General features: G+C 33.9%; 1 protein-coding gene across 2 annotated transcripts in view; it reads left to right on the top strand.

Annotated features, from left to right (window-relative positions):
• Positions 1-19,073, top strand: part of KLHL1 (kelch like family member 1) — a 238,422-nt gene extending 219,349 nt beyond the window's left edge. For both annotated transcript variants that reach the window (XM_059819433.1, XM_059819426.1), the window contains 3 exons: positions 13,559-13,771; positions 17,204-17,375; positions 19,014-19,073. In XM_059819433.1, coding sequence (XP_059675416.1) covers positions 13,559-13,771; positions 17,204-17,375; positions 19,014-19,073 — 445 coding nt within the window. The remainder of the gene's footprint in view (positions 1-13,558; positions 13,772-17,203; positions 17,376-19,013) is intronic.
• The last annotated feature ends 569 nt before the right edge of the window (positions 19,074-19,642 follow it).

Raw genomic sequence — 19,642 nt, 5'->3', positions numbered from 1 at the left:
CACACAGAAATTAATGTTATTTCACTGAAATACATTTTTTAATTTAAACTGAAAATGCTATATTATATCAAAATCTTTCCCAAACCCTGAAAAGGACTGTGTCAACATATGCATCATAATCCAGCCTGAAAAAAACTTTTAATTATTGAAGAAGTTATAAAATCCTGTTGAATTTGTCAGAAATTCAGAAAAATAAATATCTGAAGTAGGTTTTTTTTTTAAACTTAGTCCAGTTGACAGGGTTCTTTGGCATAATCAGGTTGCATTATTACATTTTGAGGTTGCAATAGTTTCACTCATGAGGGCTTAATGGAACCTCTTTGTCTTTAAGCATGAATGTCACCTCCTTGTTACCCTCAGATTTTCCATAGTAATAGCATACGGTAGTTGCTATCCTTCAATTGGGAACACAAACAATATTCCTTTTCTTAAGAGGCTTACTAAACCCAAGGTGCAGTTAGAACAAATAGTAAAAGGGATAGGTGGTTTTCTAGATAAAAGAAAGACAACACAACAGATTTATTCTACCAGAATTTCAGTAAAGCAGCTTATCTGGAGTTACACAGGAAATAATTAGTTAAGATGGAAAAAAGATGAATAGTACAGGGATTTTATGAAGAAAATAACTGTATGTGACAACTAGGATGTCACAAAGTTACTGTTGGAATTCTTTAAAGATCAGCCTTGAGAGAAAGGACTGTAACAGCAGGAACATGATAGTTAAATTATCAGACCATTCAAAGTGACACCAAAGGGAACATTATCATATGGGATATGTTGGACTATGCTACAGAAGTATTTGGACAACCCTAAGAAGCAACACAAATGGGATATTTAATAGTATATATGTGAATGAACAAGTCTTGTGTCTGGAGAAAACTAATGGTAGAAAGTGGCAGAAGAGGGAAAAAAAGCTCTGTACCTTGTTAGTACAGAAAAAACAGTGAAAAAAATCTGTAGAAAAAGGAAATGCAACTGAAGAATACATAAGGTTTTATTCATTGTGGAAATATTTATGTTATTTGGATTACTGTGTTCAATTCTGGTCATGCATATTGAAGAAAGTTTAACTGAAAGTGCAGAGCTTGAATAGGGGATACCATGATTATAATGAATACCTGTCATACCAAAGAAAAGCAACAGAAGTACTACAGCTGGCAAAGGAACAGATGGATACAAATAGATAAAATTCAGATGGGAAAGTAGAGGTAGAATAAAAATTACAGGGAGACAAGAGGGTGTGCACAAAACTCTCATCAGGTTCTAAATGTGTGTTTATCAGTTCATAGAAAGGGTAATATTATCTGTTTTCATGCAACATCAAAGATTGGAACCTGAGAGTTTTCCTTTTCAGTAACATGCCTTTGTTTTCCCAAATCAATAATTGGTGCTGTGTAGAAGTAACAATCTGTATTGAGGCTTTGGAGAATTTATCTCCTTCATCCTTATACCTTTCTTACAGTTAAATAGTAATGGAAGTGTGGAGGGTGTTAATCTTAGTATATCTTCTGCTTGTTTTTTTTTTAAACTTGATGGCTTTATCAATTTTTAACATACCTTAGTAGCTACTGTAGGACTTGCAAGACTGTAGAGTTTCATGGGAAGAAACATGGTCAGTAGTTCCTCCTTATCTGGAAACAGCATCATCTTTTCTGCCTTGTTACTGTTAACAACCCTGTTGCACAGACTGGAAGAGAAAGAGTGCATGAACTCTCTCACATCAGCATCAGATGTGGATGTTAAAACACTAAATGTGAAATGGAGACTTACACTAACTTAGAAGTTTAAAAAAATCAGGAAATGATGGTGCTTTTTATATGCAGATGACAGAGAGGTCAGAAGTTGGGATGATTTATTTGAATTATTCTTTGGGGGCTGACATAAGTAATATGTAACTAGTATGCAATATACACTCTGTAAGACTAGTATTTTATAGCTTACAGGAGATAATGCTGAAGCCATAGTACTCTTCTACAGCTTGGTAGAAGCACCAAGGAACCAGAAGTATCAAAAAAATCTAATCTTTTCCAGAAACTTTTAAAAATTGTTATTTACTGTTTCAAGATTGTGTCTTCATTTCTTCATTTTTAAAATCAAGAAGAAAAAAAACCTAGTTGACATTTTCAATCCAATAAATATTCATCTTTTCAGGAACTTAAAATGTAGTTGCCTCCAAGACTACAGTAGTTATTTATTAGCTTTTTATTAACAAGTCTCTAATATATGAAGTATGAATTCCTTAAGAACACTGAACCTTTACACTAACTTTTTTCATATAATTTAATTTCAGAACAAATTTTATTCTAATAGGGAAAGTGCAAGTAAAAATGAAATTAAGTTTACACACTTTCCTCTGGAATATATGCCTAAAAGAGAATTTATGTATCATAGAGATTTATGTTATTCCAAATAATTGTGTGACAATAACTGAAAATTTTCTAGATTTTCCTGTTAAATGGCCACAAAAATTACATTACAAAAAATATTTCTGAATTTTTACTTGTATGTTGGAAATTATCAACATTCATTTTATGAAACTATAGCTTTCATGGCAAAAAGATTGGCCCTTTACTTTTATTTTCTTTAACAGATATGGATAAATATGTGCTACAAAAGGAAAAAATACTCAGCTGTTAATATGATCTGCAGATTGACTTTAAATGGTAGAACATCACAGCAGCAGTACACTGAGTTAAGCATCAAATAGAATGACTGGCACACACTGGGAAGGAGTTCATTCACATGGTAACATCTTGCGGAACCAAGGAGAAGGGAGTTCTGCCCTTTATTGATTGCCACATCCTCAAAGATGTGCTTTAGTGAACTTGATATTTCCACCTGCTGCTGTTGTTTATATCAAATATCACACACTATTATTGACCTATGTTAGATGATGAAAAGCAAGGCATTGTCTAATCTTAACTGCCAAAAACAGAACTATTTTAAGTGCCTTTTCAAATCATCTTTTACTTTTCTTTTATTTGAGACAAAAAAGTTTTATCAGTATTTGTTTTCTCTGAAGAAAAGTAAAAGAGCAATGAGAAATGATGCAGGAGAATATTATTCCCCATCAATATCTGTCTGACTTGTGTCTAATTCTTTCAACAGAAAAGGAGCAATGTATTTTTTATTATTAGCATTAGCATTAGTATTTCTATTAAAATCATTTTTACAGTCTCTGTCTGTGTTTCAGCACTGTACAATGAGGGAAGGAGAAAAGGGATGCTGTGAATTGGGCGTTATTTATGCATTACTGTGGTGGGTTAGCCTTGGCTAACAGTCAAATGCCCACTCAGCTGCTCACTCACTCTCCTTCATCAGACAGAGGGAGAAAATACGATGAGATTGCTCATAGGTTGAGATAAAGACAGCAAGATCACTTACCAATTAGCGCCACAGGCAAAGCAGACTTGACTTGAGGAAAAAAATGTAATTTATTGCTAACAAAAATAGATTCTGGGTAGTAAGAAACAAAGACAAATTTTAAAACACCACCTTTCTTCCCCCATTTCCCAGGCTATTACTTATGTCTTTCATTCCTGATTCCTCTACCCTCACCCCTGAGCAGTGCAGGGGCATGCGGAATGGGAGTTGCAGTCAGTCCATAACTGCTCCTGTCTGCTCCTCCTTTCTCCTCACACATTTCCCTTGCTCCATTATGGGCTCTCCATAGGCTGCAGTCCTTCAGGAAATCTGCTGCTCCAGGCTGATGTCCTCCACAGGCTGCAGTGCAGATATCTGCTCTAGTGCCATGGAACACCTCCTCCTCCTTCTCTGACTTTGGTGCTCCCTCTGCTGTTTCTCACTCTCTTTTTCCACTTCTCACTCTCCGTGTGGCATTTTTTGACTTTTCTTAAACACATTCTCCCCAAGGTGCCACCATCCAGCATCTTGGCTGAGGGGCTCAGCTGTGCCCTGCAGTGGGTCCGCTGGAGCTGGCTGGAACTGTCTGTGTTCCGCATGGGGCAGCCCCGGCCTCTCCTCACAAAGGCTGCCCCTGCAGCACCCCATGGCCAACACCTGGGCACTTACAGCCAGTACAATTGCAATGTTGATTTTTTCACACTTCGTCATGAAATAATTGCTACATACTGGACATCTATGTGTTGTGTTAGGAGATCGGGTTTCCTATCAAATGTTGTCTAAATGGAGTTTGGAAAAGAAAGGATTATTAGAACCCAGTAGGGAAGCCATTTAAATGAGGTAAAGATGAAAGATGAAGAATGGGGATGGGCTTCAAGTACCCAGGCAGCAAGTCTATCCTGGGGCAAATGACCAGCTCTGGCCATAGTTCACCTTTTTATAATAGCAGTTTTGAAAAAAGCTAAACTGAACATTTTTAAAACATTTGAGCTTTCAGGAGGTTGGTGCCAAAGTTCTATCTGTGGTTGTTGTTTCACAAGTTTGGTACCAAAGAAAGTAACCAAATGCTCAAACACTCTTGAGGACATGAGTCATAATTTATTATCTCAAGAAAGACATCAAAATTATGACTGGTGATTTTTTTAAGCAGGAAAATGCAATACAAATACTAAGGGCAAGATGCCTAAACTGACCCAGAGATATTTTCTTTTATAGGAACAAACCCCTAAACATAGATCCTCTTAATCCAATCCAACATCTTTAACACTGGAGTTGTTTGGAAAGCCTCATCTTTCTCCATCACTTATGTTTCCTTCCTTTTTCCTGTTTATCTTAGTCACTGTTATTTGAATACATTCCCTTTTCATATTTTTATTGAAAGACAATCCAACACAAAAATGTGATTTTGTGGTTGCGTCCTTTTTGAAATTATTTATTATCAATTGGCATTGTCAGATTTTGTCTATTGCTTGATTGTAGCAGGTGGAATTTAGAATGGCTTCTACATTCTATTAATTCTACTTAAGCATTCCTAGAAATGGAGCATACTTATGATTTTTTTAAAAGATACGTATGTATATACATACTTACTATTTTGTCCATTCACACCCATGCAAATTCTTTTGTTACATTTTCAATTTCATTTTTTAGGTGGAGAGGTTTTAAAAACATCTAGCTTTATTTAAAAAAAAGGTTTTTATTTAGTTATATTTAGTTATATTCATTCAGTTCCACCAGTTTTGCAATAGTTGGATTCATTTAGTAATGGATTTCCATAAATTGGATTATTGTCTTAACAGTACTTTTACAGTTATTCTCTTTTTTATTTTGAATGGGAAACACAGAGAACAGGCCAATACAGACATTGGCATATGTGCAGGGGTATGTTTTGTTTTCAGGTCATTTAATGAAATAAAGCTGGAATGAAACTTGTGTTATTTAGAACAATATTGTGCCTGTGGTAAACAGGAGTTGCTTTAGTTTAATATGTCCCTTATGACTATTATGCGTTATTACAAAGTGAACATTGCAAAATTTAGTTTGCTGAACCTTCATTTTCAAGAAAATAGCAAAATTCAAACCAAATTAGTGTGTGCACAAGAAAGGTTCTCAAAATTGTCTTGTAGTTAGTCACTCTCAGGAATATATTCTCTGTGTACTGACCTCGGAGAGGCATAGGTTAATAATTCCACAAAGTCCTTAATAGCAGTTCAGTGTTTGGCACAAGAGAATTAGCAATGTATTACATTCATATAACCACCTACAAAACTCAATGCGTGGCTGATTACCACCTCCTCCAAGAGTTCTGCTTCTTTGCCTTTCATGCATCGTATAATAAACTATCTGTGGCATTTTGTCTTAACAGAATCATTAAGGTTTATTACTAATTCAGTGGTCTGCTCTTTTGTACTTTTGCACAGAAATTCATATTTCCTACTTGAGGATCCCATGCAGCTCAGTGAATGTGCAATTCAATTCAACATGCATCATATTCTCTCTTTTTCAAGCAAGATTTAACCTGGTTTTTTACATCCAGCCTGTAAGATAGGAGTCTCTGCACAGGCTTACATCTTTTTATGTGTCTAGGCTAGCCTGAAAAAGGGCTAGAACAGATACAAGTTAGGTAAATATATGTGACTTTTAGAAGAGGACAATGAAAAATCATGAAACTTTACAGTAAACCCAAAGTTTTTGCTACAGTCCAGGGCAGACGCATATGCAGCTAGGATGTATTGCTCTTTAGAACCCAAATGATTGTTAGGAAACATGGCAGGTGCTAAAGACATTACTACATTGCAGGGTGGGAACTTGATAAGCCTGTTTTCCCTTGATATGCTATGGTCAGGCTCCCAGATGCTTAGGCCACATTTCTATTTTGCATATTTACTGCACATCTACATCTTTTAGTGTGTACACCCTATCATGCACTTCTCTTCATCCATCACCCACACAAACAAGATTTTTGGACTACTTGACTGTTGACTGGCGTACAACTAGAGTGACTGTCATTTGCTGTAAGGTCTGCCATTCAGTTTTTGGATAAGAAACATTTTGTCTTTACTACATAGTTCTTTTTTCTGTAAACTTTGTAATGAACAACAAATTCTACATAGATAATGTAGATAATGTAGATAATTCTACATAGATAACTTAGTATGGTATGCATTAATTTGGGCATATAAAGGTGCTTCAGACCAAGCAGACATAGTGAATTAATTTCCTCAGTCCTAATACCTGGCAGGAAAAAGCAATCAGGTCACTCCATCTAACTTAAGCTTTTAAATGCAACTTATGTACCAATCTAGACAGTGGAAGGCAGCGCAGAGAATGCCTAGAAAGATTCACAGCCAATTTTTTAATTGTGCAGCTTCCACAATTGAGCACAGGTTCTTAAAAAGCATTCAGCAATCACTGTCTTATCTCTCATGGTCAAAACTGCAAAAGATATTAGCATCCCACATTCTGGATTATTCTGAAAGTCTGTCTTTTAATTACTTTCTTTAGAGGGAGAAGAAGTGTGAGAATCCCAGCCTGTCTCTTAGTGCCTATATGCTGGGAACTGAAGGAAGCCCTAGTTCAGTGCAGTCGGAGGAGTCTAGAGATACCCCCCTGACCAAATGAAGGCCTTGAATTATGTGCACACGTGTATACACACATGTATTCATGTGTGTGTATATACACGTGAATACATATACCTTCTTATTTCCACATACGTGTAAATCTGGAAGGATATTTAAACATCTAAACCGTACTGAAATTAAAGAAAGCTAAATATCTAATTTGATAAACCAAATATCTTTATGGGCAACAGCCCTCACAGCAGCTATCAAATAGCTACTATACTCAGCAGAACAGAATACCATGTGATCTCCACTGTTAACTGATATTTCTATTTTTCTAATTTGAAACTTGATTAAGTTCTTAATAATTAATATTGGGGTAAAATGAAATGTCTTTTGACTCAATAGACCAACTTCAGCTGAATCTTTCATTATTGGTTGAATTCATCGAATTGAGAAGGATTTGTTCATTGTGAAGGTCACAGACTAAATGATCTAAGACTTTTTTTTCAAGTCATCCATATAATTGCAATGCACTGATAATTTTCATACTTCAGTAAAAACTAGGGAACTGGCTCAATATTATTAAATAAATGAGGTATTAATATGCTGTACTTGTGACTTTTAAAGCTGAAGTAACACTTCAAAATTTCATGCCAAGCTAACAAGATAAGAAAGTATGACTGAAACAATTGTATTTCCCATCAGAGCAATTTTTTTCAGCTCTGTTTTTGCTTGACGGTTTCTTTGCTCTTGTGCCTTATTGATGATTCAGTTATTTATTTACTAATCCATTTGAACTAAGAAAAATACTGTATTTGGCATACATACTTACAGTCATGTAAAGAGAGAAAATATGTTTTGTACTGCATGCTTTCTGCCCACAATATTCTCACTGACTGCAAACAAATACTTTTAAATCAATATTTTATGAATGACATTAATAATTTGCCTGATACTGAAATACAGCAGTGCTTTTCCTCATCAAAAAAGTCATGCTTTCACATGTCTGTTTCCATAACAGATCTTTCGTTATTTGCCCAACTAGAGAGTAAAACAAAATTTGACTTAGGATGATACTAATTATTTATTAAGTGTTTTATAAAAGTAACTATTTTACAAAACCCTTTTGCAATGGAAATAATGACAAATATATTTCAAAGACTAACTCACAAGCTACCAGCCTTAGAATTCTTTTGTAGAAACTTTTAAAATCTTGTCTCTGTGGGTTTTTTTATATTTTACTGTAAATGGACTTTGGCCTATAAATAAATTTATACCTTAATTTAAATCCTGTAGAAGTTATTTCAGGTTCTTTTATGACAGCTTTGACACTGCTGATGTTTTATAAATGTGTGTTTATTGACTGCTGGTTTTTATCAAAGTCTTCTCAAAAAAGCAATTATTCTGCCTCTTGCAGACATATGTTGAAAATATTCTTCCTTAACTGTAGAAACTAAAAAAAGGTGTAGATATTTTTTAATATTTTAGGCAAAATCATGCAATGAATGGATACTGAGATAGAACAAAATGGAACAGCTGCATGGTCTAATATTATTAAACTCACAAAGTAGATGAATATCATAAACACATTAGCTCAGTCTAGCATAAAGTAATTCTGTGAATTCAATAACAATTTCTTATTTAATGACAGATTCATTGTATTTTTTTTTTAATAAATAGGAGAGTAAATAAAGGGCCTTAAGCTCATGCTGTAGTAAATTACTAATTTAAAAGACTACTTTGCCTTAACTGTCTTATAGCCTGATACAGTCAAGAACATTTCTAACTGGTGGAATCACTGGTCTTGCAGCGATAATGTAGCCCATATAACTCTGATTAGAATTAAATTTACTTGAAACATGTTCTTTCTATTAGGAAACTATACTTTCTAGTGTAGGAAATAGAACTTTGCCGTAATGATATCCATGCAAAGTGAGTTTGTCTCTCAATATTTTGTATGAGTAGTTACTATTTCTTTAATTGCAGGTACTTACTCTATGAGTTTTTTTTCCTTCACTTTTTTTTTGGTCAAACTGTATGTATTTTTTATTTACTCCATTACTGCATTACTGCACCAAATACATGAAATACCATTCCAAATTTACACACAAAAATAAGACTTCATTAATGCTTTCATTCAGAAAATTGTTTTTTCAGCTTTTACCAGTGAACTACTGTTCATTGGCATAACCAAGGCAGCATGGATAGATATCTTTCCTCTCCTACAGTCTGACTCCTAGATCAGGTACGGACTGATTGAGCATACAGATGTCCAGCACTGATGAAAATTATTACTTTCCCCTCACTTCTACAGGGCAGATATCCTTTGTGCCAGAGTAATTCTCTGTTGCTCTTTCAGGCACAACGAAAGGGCAGAAAAGGGTACAAAGGGGCCTAGGCAAAAGACTGGATATGGTCTTTGATATTCACAATGAAAGAATTTTGAAAGGCAAAACCTCATTAAGAAATGAAGCAAAGGCATGATTCAACTGCTTTCACAAGCCATACTACCTCACATCAAAGGCAATCTGGTCTTTTGAGGCTGGCTTGTCAAACTGAATTTAAGAATGGCTTTCTGATTAGTTATCAAAGGTTTGTAATGATAGCACTGAGATAAATGCTTTTGATCCAGCTGGTCATGATTTCTCCTAATGTCTCCTACTTTGAAACCTCTACTGCCTTTTCTAGTCATTTTATACACATATATATATATTCACACAAATGTGTAGGAATCTCTATCCATCTTAATACAAAAAGAAGTAACCAAACCCTGAAATGACAAATTTCCAGCTCAGAGGAGACTGAGTTTGGCCTAAATGAATATCTGCGCACAGTGTCTAAATAAGCTGAAATACAGACCATTGGGGAGTAGAAATCTATAACATCTCCACAGGCAAAACTTTCACTGTGATCGGTGGAGATAAAAGTACTCAGTACTGGATGCTTTTTTTTCCTTGTCGATCTTCCCCTCTAAACAGGGATAGTTATAATAGAAATCCCAACAATTTTGATGGGATGCACAAGGAGGTGCAATTCAGTTAACAGAATATTCCCAACTCAAAAATGAATGAAGATATGACTATTATGTTATCATGATTATGCTTATTTCTCAAGCTTTCTTTTTAATCGCACAATGTTGAAAATAAAGGTCTTATAATATTGTAGGTACTCAAAAGCTGTTAAGAGATATGACATCTACAAGAAGTCTACAGACACGGGTAATCTGGGAGAAATAGGAAAAATTGAGCTATGTGTTTGATGCTAGTTGAAGTAGTATGTATGGTAAGGTAAAATTACTAAGATAATATTGTAAATAAACAATGTGAAATAAACAAACAAAGCAAAATTTGAGGAACCTGAATTTGCTAAATTCAGACTCGCTGGATTATCTTTCATCTCTGAATTCTGAAAGTACTTGCACATGAAAATTGAAGTCTACTTACAGGTATTTTCAACAAATTATCCAGAGCAGAGGTGGTACCTGGTAACTGAAGTCATAGAACTGAATATAGTTAAGAGGCATAAGAGTAGCCCTTGCAATTGCAGGACTGAGACCTGATCTCAGCAGTGGCAGGTTTTCAGGCTTTTTAGAGAAATGCATTATACTTCTCCCTATAGAAAATTTTACTCTGAACTGTTACCAAGAAAGACAAAGCTGTAAAAATGGATTCATTCTAAGTCATCTAATAAAATAGGACTCTAAAATAGGAAGTAAGACTACTAAATATGTTTGGATATAAGTATTGCAATAGTTTCAGTTAGCTGTACAGTATCCTGAATATTCAGCACAGGTTGTAGAGTTGTTCTGCAGTTCTGGGCCTTTGTGACTATGGATTAGGAAACCTGGCTGAAGAGTGGAAGCAATTCCTGACCTAGGTGTTCAGACTCAGCCACAACCAGAGTTTTAAAACAATGACTCAATTTCCAACTTTTACTGGTTTGAACTAGACCTTTGTGAAATAAAATTTTATTGTTAGTCTTATGAACTATACCTTTCTGAGATATAAACACAATCAAACCCTAAAATGATAGTTCCAAATCTGATTTTGGAAATTAATTTTGTTTTGTTCTGAATAACATAGAGCATTTTAACAAAAACTAGGTTGTCCCAATCACTGGCTGAAACTTTTATCAATTACTTACAAAGAGCAGTTGCTGTCTTTTTACCAGTATCTCAGGAATCCCTTTAGCTATGTTTTACTACCTGTCTTAATTGAAACAGAAGAATGAAAAAATGTGCTTCACTTTCAGCGTGGAAATATCAGCTTATAGATTTATTCCAGTTGAAAGAGAATGGAATAGATGAGAACTTTTTATGCCAGAAGAAATAAACAAAGTGGTGGGTATTTAGACTATGGGAACACACGATTATTCACACTGAACTCTGCAGAAGTGTTGGTACTTTGCATTTTTTTAAAATTGTGTGAATTATTTAGGTGTCCAAATATTTACTTAGAAATCTTTGGAATATTTGGAATATTTGGAAATCTCAGGCTCGTTAACTATGGTCTTCATTTTTAGGGATCAATTCACTTACCTACAGGCTTGTTAACTATGGTCTTCATTTTTAGGGATCAATTCACTTAGCTACATATAATTGTCTACTGCCATTTGAATTGCCTCAGGATAGCCTACTTGGCCTCCACAGATCATGATGTTTCTCCTGTGTAGTCTTTGTCATATCTTCCAGTCTGCAGGGAATGTCACAGTACCCTAGACATCACAAATAACATTTGATCACTGTCTGTGGGAAGCTGAACCAAGTCCCATCTTTGAAAATAAAGATAACATCCTTACAGACACCTACATGTAAATGCTTATGTTTACATTTATATTAATGTAAATGTATTTGGATCACATGTATAATTTTTTTTAGTGCTGTTCTGTAGTTCTTATGTATGGTTGTGGCTGGTGAACCAAGTTGATCTTCAGGCTCAGCTGACTACCCTGAGATTAACAGCAATTTAGACACTGTAGACACCCACAGATTACCACTTATATGTAGGTGTCTTAATCTTGAATTGGATCCCACCTGTAGATCTCTGATAATCATATAGAAAGGTAAATATCTTAGGGCCGGATCCACAGAAATAGTTGCAAAAAAGTGTATTTGCTTTAACATCTCTCATAGAAGAGTATGGATTCTCCTGGCTACTTTTGTCAGAGCACAAGTATGTTGTTCAGGGAGTACCAAAACGTTCTATGGTTTCAGTGACATATTTCGTGGTAGTATGGTACTTCCTTATTCATCAGCATCCATGCCAATGAAATGTAATGGTAAATGCACACTTAAGTACCTCTGAATTCATGGAGCGCTTAGGACACTAAAAGCTTCCAAATGAGTAATCGCTTCACACAGACAGCTTTTGCATCTTAAATTGCTCAGTGGTTGGACTTTAAAATAGCCTGTGTTTCTATTAGTTAATCTCCAGGCACTGTAGAAAAGGCAACAGACTGCGAAAGGATTCATATAAGAAATGAATTCAGCATGGTAATAGTGGGAAAGAACAATCTGAGCTGTTTCCTCCTGGGAACCATTATAAATGGAGGAAGGAAACAAGTGTCGTGCCTGCAGATAGTTACAAACAATATATTTTTTGTTAAGCCACATTTTTGCATTTTGAATTTAAAATATTTTCAGAAGTTTTCCATGACTTCCCTACAGAACTCAATCCTCATAATATATTCTGATGAAGAAAATCAACATACAGTGCCTGGGGGTATAATTTTCTTACTTGCTGAGAAGGCATGTTAATGTTAGTGTAGACTTTTCTTCAGTGTAACCAAGATCCTTGAAGCTGAGGTAGTACTTTTTAAAAATCCATGTTTAAAACATAATGTGATATTCTTTTCTGCAATGCACTGCATATTTGATCTCTACTATATTGTAAGTGTAAAATTGGTTCTGGACATGAGCCTCCCATTAACAGTTTTGTAGGTGGAATAGGCTGAATACTAGATCAAAGACTGACTACAGTTTTCCATATGGTTTGTACTTTAGCATACAGAGCTTATGCAGTACTTTATTTTTTTCTTTCTTTCTTTTTTTATTTCCAAGAAGGGAGGATTAAAAGCTTTTGAATCTATTCAGTATTAAAGAACTATGCAAGATAAAATATTAAAATACATGACAGCAGTTGTCAGACTAATTCCTCCTACTTTGATGCAGGATGAAAACACAGAGAAACTATAATAAATGGATTGCATATTTCTTGTTTGTCTGGATTACCAATTATAGGTTAGCACTTTCACTTCCACGTCACAGATAATGAGCAGTTAGACAGCAACCCTGCTTACATGATTTATAAATCTATAGAGACAAATCTGCATGTCACTTACGGCACTCTTGGCAGTATATGCTGTAATCGAAGAATGAAGATATCCATTACCAGAAAGAAAATATCTTCCTTTCTGTTCAGGTGGGCAAGGCACTAAGTAGTATGTGAATTTAGTAATAATATTAAAATCACCTGGGTTTGCTGACCATATGAAATTCGTACGATTTTGAGAGGGTTTTTTTTCTTTTTCCTGTTTGCTGATGTCAGATAAAAAAAACAGATGTTCCTTGTTTTTATTTCTACAGTTCTGAGCTCTTGTTTTATTAACATTTTCATTTGTGTGGACTTCCTTAGGTTATATTCAGTTGGAGGTCGGGATGGAAGTTCTTGTTTGAGTTCAATGGAATATTATGATCCTCACACAAATAAATGGAATATGTGTGCTCCTATGTGTAAGAGAAGAGGAGGTGTAGGAGTGGCTACATGTGATGGTTTTCTTTACGCAGTTGGAGGCCATGATGCTCCTGCTTCTAACCATTGTTCCAGACTGCTGGACTATGTAGAAAGGTATCCAATTATACATGCATTTTTTGAAGAAATAATGAATTTGAATAATTTGAATAAATAATAAACTTTTTAACATAAAATAATGTAATGATAGTAAAATTATACAGATGTTTCTACCCCAAGAAATGCCAACAACGAACAACGAACTAAACCACATATCCTTAAGCTATTTGATGTACTGGTATCTGAATGACATTATACAGTGCTCCTCATCTAGGTATTTTTGCACTGATAGAAAAATTGTGGATAATGTACTTCATAGGCAGTTAGCTTCCAGACTAAAAGTTGGGACTAACACATCAGAATTTGTAAGGCTATTAGCTTGCATAGAGTGGATGTAAATTAACTGGTAGACTCCACTAAAACATGAAAAAACTCTCACGGCCCTCCCTGTGATTGGTAAGTTTATAAAGTGGCTGGGATGTGATTTAATATGTCTATTTTTACATTCAAAAATAACGCATCATCTTCAAAAAATAAAAACATCTCAATGACTTAGGAAACCAAAGACTAGGAAGTGATGAAGAGGTCCATTATAGTAAGTTATTTTATTATCTCTTTGAAAGTTTTACTTTCTGTAAATATCTAGGGCACCAGCCTTCTTCAGGAATGTGTCTCTGCTTCAGTCATACTGTCATTCTGAGACATCCTGGTAGGATGTGCTTTATTCAAATACCAATTTTCTCCTGGAAAAACTGTCAAACAAGACATAATGTTTTAAAAATTATTTTTGAGATTATGTAAATCTAGTGAGAGCAGATATGTGTTTTCTAAACACTAGTGCTAAAATCCTGTTCAATAGTAATTAGGACTCTCAGTTTCAACTCTTCTAAGGCTGATGCAGTTGTAAAGGATTTCCTATGGATTCAAGCATTCTAAAACAAAATAATAGTTATGTTTGGCTGCTCTTCATAAGCTGGGAAACTACAATGTTGCATTCCTTCTTAAAGATAAAATAAGTAGTTCCTATTTAAGAATTATAAAATTTTGGAGATACTTTGCAGATTTTATAAATTTATAGATTTATACATTATTTTCAAAATGTTACTCCAAACTTGACAGCTATTAAAAACATAAACAAGTGATCTATGGTTTTTGCCCTTTGTCTCACCTTGATTTCAAATTCATTTCTTTCCACATTCAGGATCTTTTATCATAACCCTTCTCACCCTAGGGCATACCTAGTTATTATAAAGATGAAATGTTCAGTTGTTTTTAGAAGAAGAAAGGATATAAGAAATTTCAGTCATTTTTCTGGCAATTACAAAAAACAAGTTCTTGTGTAGTTCTATTTTGTTGACAGAATTGAGTTAGAAGAATTCTGTTTAGCCCTTGCTTACCTGTTTATTGAAAAAACCAAGAAGTTCGAAGATGTCAATTGTATTTAGTTTCCCTGCTTTTGCAGCTCCTCACCTTGGCCCTTGTAATTCAAAAGTAGTGTATCGAAGAGTCTATTAAAACTTATTGCCTTTAGGCGGGTGAAGATACAATGCATGCTGGTGCTTTTCATTGGTTGTGAAACTCTTTCAGATAGAGACATATGATGCTGTTGAAAAAACTCACACAGTCTTTGAAAAAATCCATTCAAATTTAATTTTTTTTTGGTTTGTTACATGTGCATTTCCATTCCACATATTCAAGCATTGTTTTTTTTAAATATTTTCCTCTCAAGTTTTAAAATTCATTTATCATAAATCTAGATATTTAACTCAAAAACTTCTTAAGGAAAATAGCAAAATGAAAATATGTGAATAAATAAAATAAATAAAATTAAAAAAAGAAAGTAAAATTAACAACATGATCAATTTAATGACTTTTTAGACATAAAAAGTTGAACACAGCATTTTACCATTGTATTTTCTGAGAAGTCCCAATAAAGCCAGAAGGATTAGCAGCCAGTAGATCAGTAGAATTTTTTCCTAAAATGTATTTAGCTGTCAAGAACAATTTAATCAAGGTTAAAGACAATTCTGTAACTGTCCAATTTGAAGGTCATATTTATGAACCAAAACATAGTTACAAGCAAAGCACTGTAACATCATCGTTGCAATATCTATACTAGAAAGGTAAAAAAAAAATCCGTTATTCAAATATAATGTGGGTCTTCTAACAGTATTTCTACTAGTTCCTTACTGAAAATATGAATGACCAAAATAGTTACAGGTGCTCTTCTAGTCAGCCTTTGTAGTAAAACCTTGGAATTTTCCTTTTTGTAAAGCATATGTATATACAACTTTCTGTAGGATTATCAACTTCTAGTTAATAAAGTTTAGACTACAAGAAAATATGTTGAAAGAACTTGACTCCCCCAAAAAAATGAACTTATAGCTAATACTGTCTTTTAAAGCTGTAGGAAAAAGTGGTTTGATACCTTATTTTATATAACAATGTAGTTGTTAGAGGACTTGTAAATAAATAAGATTTTTAGCCATTATAGAGTTCTTCATAACTATTTTAGAGAAACTATCATGCTCAAAGTTTAATCTACCTTACACTTAAGCAAATGACTAAAGACATTGAAAGGATTTGTATCCTTGAACTGTTTATTTTTTCTACTAGTTATCAAGTGATCCTACTACATAGTAGAGATGCTTAAGGACAGATGAAATTAATTCTATCATACTGTAATACAATATTCTATTTTAGTAATATTTGTCATCTAAAAATGGGGTATCTCGTTCAGATATCCTTAGTAACAAACTGAGAGGAACTATGAGAAGGTGATTCATTTCTATTTTACAAATGTCTAAAATGGATACAACATCATGGCTTCTGAAATTAACTAATTGTTACATTGTTAATGAATGTATAAATTAATGACTTGGGCTAAATGTTTAATTTTTAAATGACTTTCATTATACAAAAGGAATTTTGCCCTCAGTTTTAAAAATTCTATGGTGATTAGTGTCTTAAAAACAAAACTACTCTCTTCACTTGAGCAAATATCAGAAGGAGAATTGAACTCTAATGCAGTTAAACATATCCCCTGAATTCTTAGGGAGGTTTTCTGACTGTGAACATTGTATAGTATAATTTTAGAAATTAAAGTATAATGTAATATAATTTTAGAAAGCATATTTTTAATATGCTACAAGAAATATCCTGTTTAATATATGTACATAAAAATATACATACATCCAGATATTGCTTTTATATCCTTCTCAGATCTCTTTTTATGATGTCTTATCCCACAAATACCTTAGTTTATTCCAAAAGGTTAGCTGAACAAAAGTTCCTAATTGACATTTAGAGGTTTGAATTGAGGACACAATAAATCTGTATGTTTTCTTTTTGCTGTTAGGAAGAATATTTTGGATAGGATGCTAAAGGGGTTTTTTTCCTAGAAAAAAAGGACGATATTTCAAGCAAACATCAGCATGAATTGACACTTATCTTCTTTCTGGACATTCAGTTTCCTTTCCCTTTCCTTAGGTATGATCCAAAAACTGATACATGGACAATGGTGGCTCCACTGAGTATGCCTCGAGATGCTGTTGGTGTCTGTCTCCTTGGTGACAAATTATATGCAGTAGGTGGCTATGATGGTCAAACATACCTGAACACTATGGAAGCATATGACCCTCAAACTAATGAATGGACACAGGTAATCATAAAGTCTTTCTTCTTTTTCTGTCTGTAAAATATTTTGATAGTTGTACATAAAAATATTACTTTCTTGGAAAAAAGTATAGTATGTGAGGTTGCCATAACTGTTAAAAATAGTCCTAATGTTTTATCAGCTATTATGTCAGGAGTTTACTCTGAAGCCAGAAAAGAGAGAATTAGATCCTAAGAAACTGGAAAAAGACAGAATATTAAGCAGTCATTAGAAATATTATCTTGCTATCTTTCAGACAAAATTCTTGTTCTGATCAGTTTCTATAGCAAATTAATTTTTTTCATCTTTCCTCATGCAGAAGAAATGTCATTAAAAGTATCAAAATGGATCTGGAATTTTAATTGGTAACCAGCACATCCTGAAGATCCTTCATATGAAAATTTGTTTATTTTATGTAGACAGCCAAATTTTCATTTAATTCTTCAAGTCCGCTTTCTTCCCTTTGATGGATATTTTGAAATGTTGAAGTGTATATATGTTCCTAATGTTGAACCATAAAGAATTAACAGGTATAATGCAAGAAGCTGGGGAGTGGTGATTTGGTTGTAGAAGGAATGTATTTTATTATGTCACAGTAGTGTGTGGAAAGATTTGGATTTATAGCAAAGCCTTAAAAAGAAACAAAGGATTATTTCAATACTTTCTGTTATTAATTCTGTTTTAAAACTTTCTGAAAAAGTAATTTGTTGCACCAGTGTAGATGTTTACATCTGAATTAGACACCCTAAGTTCCCTTTAAAGTTAGTGAAGAAAAGTACATACTTCGAAAGCATGATCTTATGCTAAAATAAGCATTTAAAATAGACCAGGTGTATTATAGTCAAAAATGCCTATTTCTTTTTATGATTCTAAATGGGGGCTTCTGTTGTCAAGTTTAAAGGTCGACATACATAGAGTAAGGTTAATGCAGAAGCCCATCTTTTTTATCTATTATTAATTAAATTACAAGAGATCACTTTTATGACATTCTGTAGGAAATAAGAAATCAATTTGGAAAGATTCTTTTCCCATATCCACCAGTTTACATAAAAACCCAGGAATAATGACATTTGGACAGATAGTTAGGAAACACCTCTGCTTTGATACATACAGTACCATTAATTACAGTGTATTATCATTATTATTATTACATATCATATAAGCCAACTCTACTGTGTTAGTTTCATCAAGATCCAGTGTCCTGAAGTTATTAATCCTCATGTTCTCTTGAATAGTGTCTAAAGCTGCCAAACTTATTCTAAAGTACACTTCAACCTGTTTAGGAATACTTGAACCATATAATTTTGGTATTAATAACCTTGAACTTGCCTCAGGGACTAAAGTGGAAGCATCAGCTACAGTCTACAGATTATAGAAACCCCTTGCATATCAACAGTTCACAAAATTGATCACAACTCTAAAATCACTCTTCTTTTTTCTGTTCTGACGCTTTCAAGTGAAAGATGTCAGATGTAACTAAGTAACTTTAAAACTACAATACTAGGATATCATGGATTGTCTTTATTTTTAGCGGTTTATACTCCCATTAGTTTTGACCATTTTAGAATAATGTTGACACAGCACTTTGGCAATCTCTTGCATGGCTTGTTCCTGTTCAGTTCATTTGTATCTTTTTTTCTGCAGATGGCTTCCCTAAATATTGGAAGAGCTGGTGCCTGTGTTGTAGTCATCAAACAACCATGACTTTGTCAGCACTGCTTAGGATTTTACTGACTGTGAAATTATTATTTTTCTATCAGGCAACGCGAATGATAGCTACATGAGAACAAGGATTTACACAGTGAATATTCTGTTGATCACAGACTTGAAGAAGTTTTGAACGGAGAAATATTAAGTATTTATGCCCTATAAAATCATAAAACCTGTTCACAGTCAGTGAGCAAGAAAAGAAATCAGGCTGTTGTATGCGTAAATATATGAACATGGAGTATTAAGTTCAGATACTGTTCTCATGAATGTGTCTTGGAGAACTGGATTATCAAGGGACAGCTCTACACAAGGAGCCAGAGGGAATACAAGAACAGTTTTCATGGCCACAAGAATTTTAACTTCAGAAATATCAAAGTACATTTAATCACTTTTAAACTGTGTTTTTTAAAAGAGAAAAGTAGATAGTAATACAATTTTTTTCTGTTCAGGTTCTGTCTTCAAATGGGTTATGGCCTTCTCATTTAAACAGGCAGTTTGTTCTTACTGAAGGGAAGAGGTAGAAAAGTCTGAATATTCAAGTTTCATTCATAATGACAGTAGGT

Source organism: Gavia stellata, chromosome 1 (assembly GCF_030936135.1).
Source record: "Gavia stellata isolate bGavSte3 chromosome 1, bGavSte3.hap2, whole genome shotgun sequence".
NCBI classification, from domain to species: Eukaryota; Metazoa; Chordata; class Aves; order Gaviiformes; family Gaviidae; genus Gavia; species Gavia stellata.
This window is presented reverse-complemented; position numbering and strand designations above follow the sequence as displayed.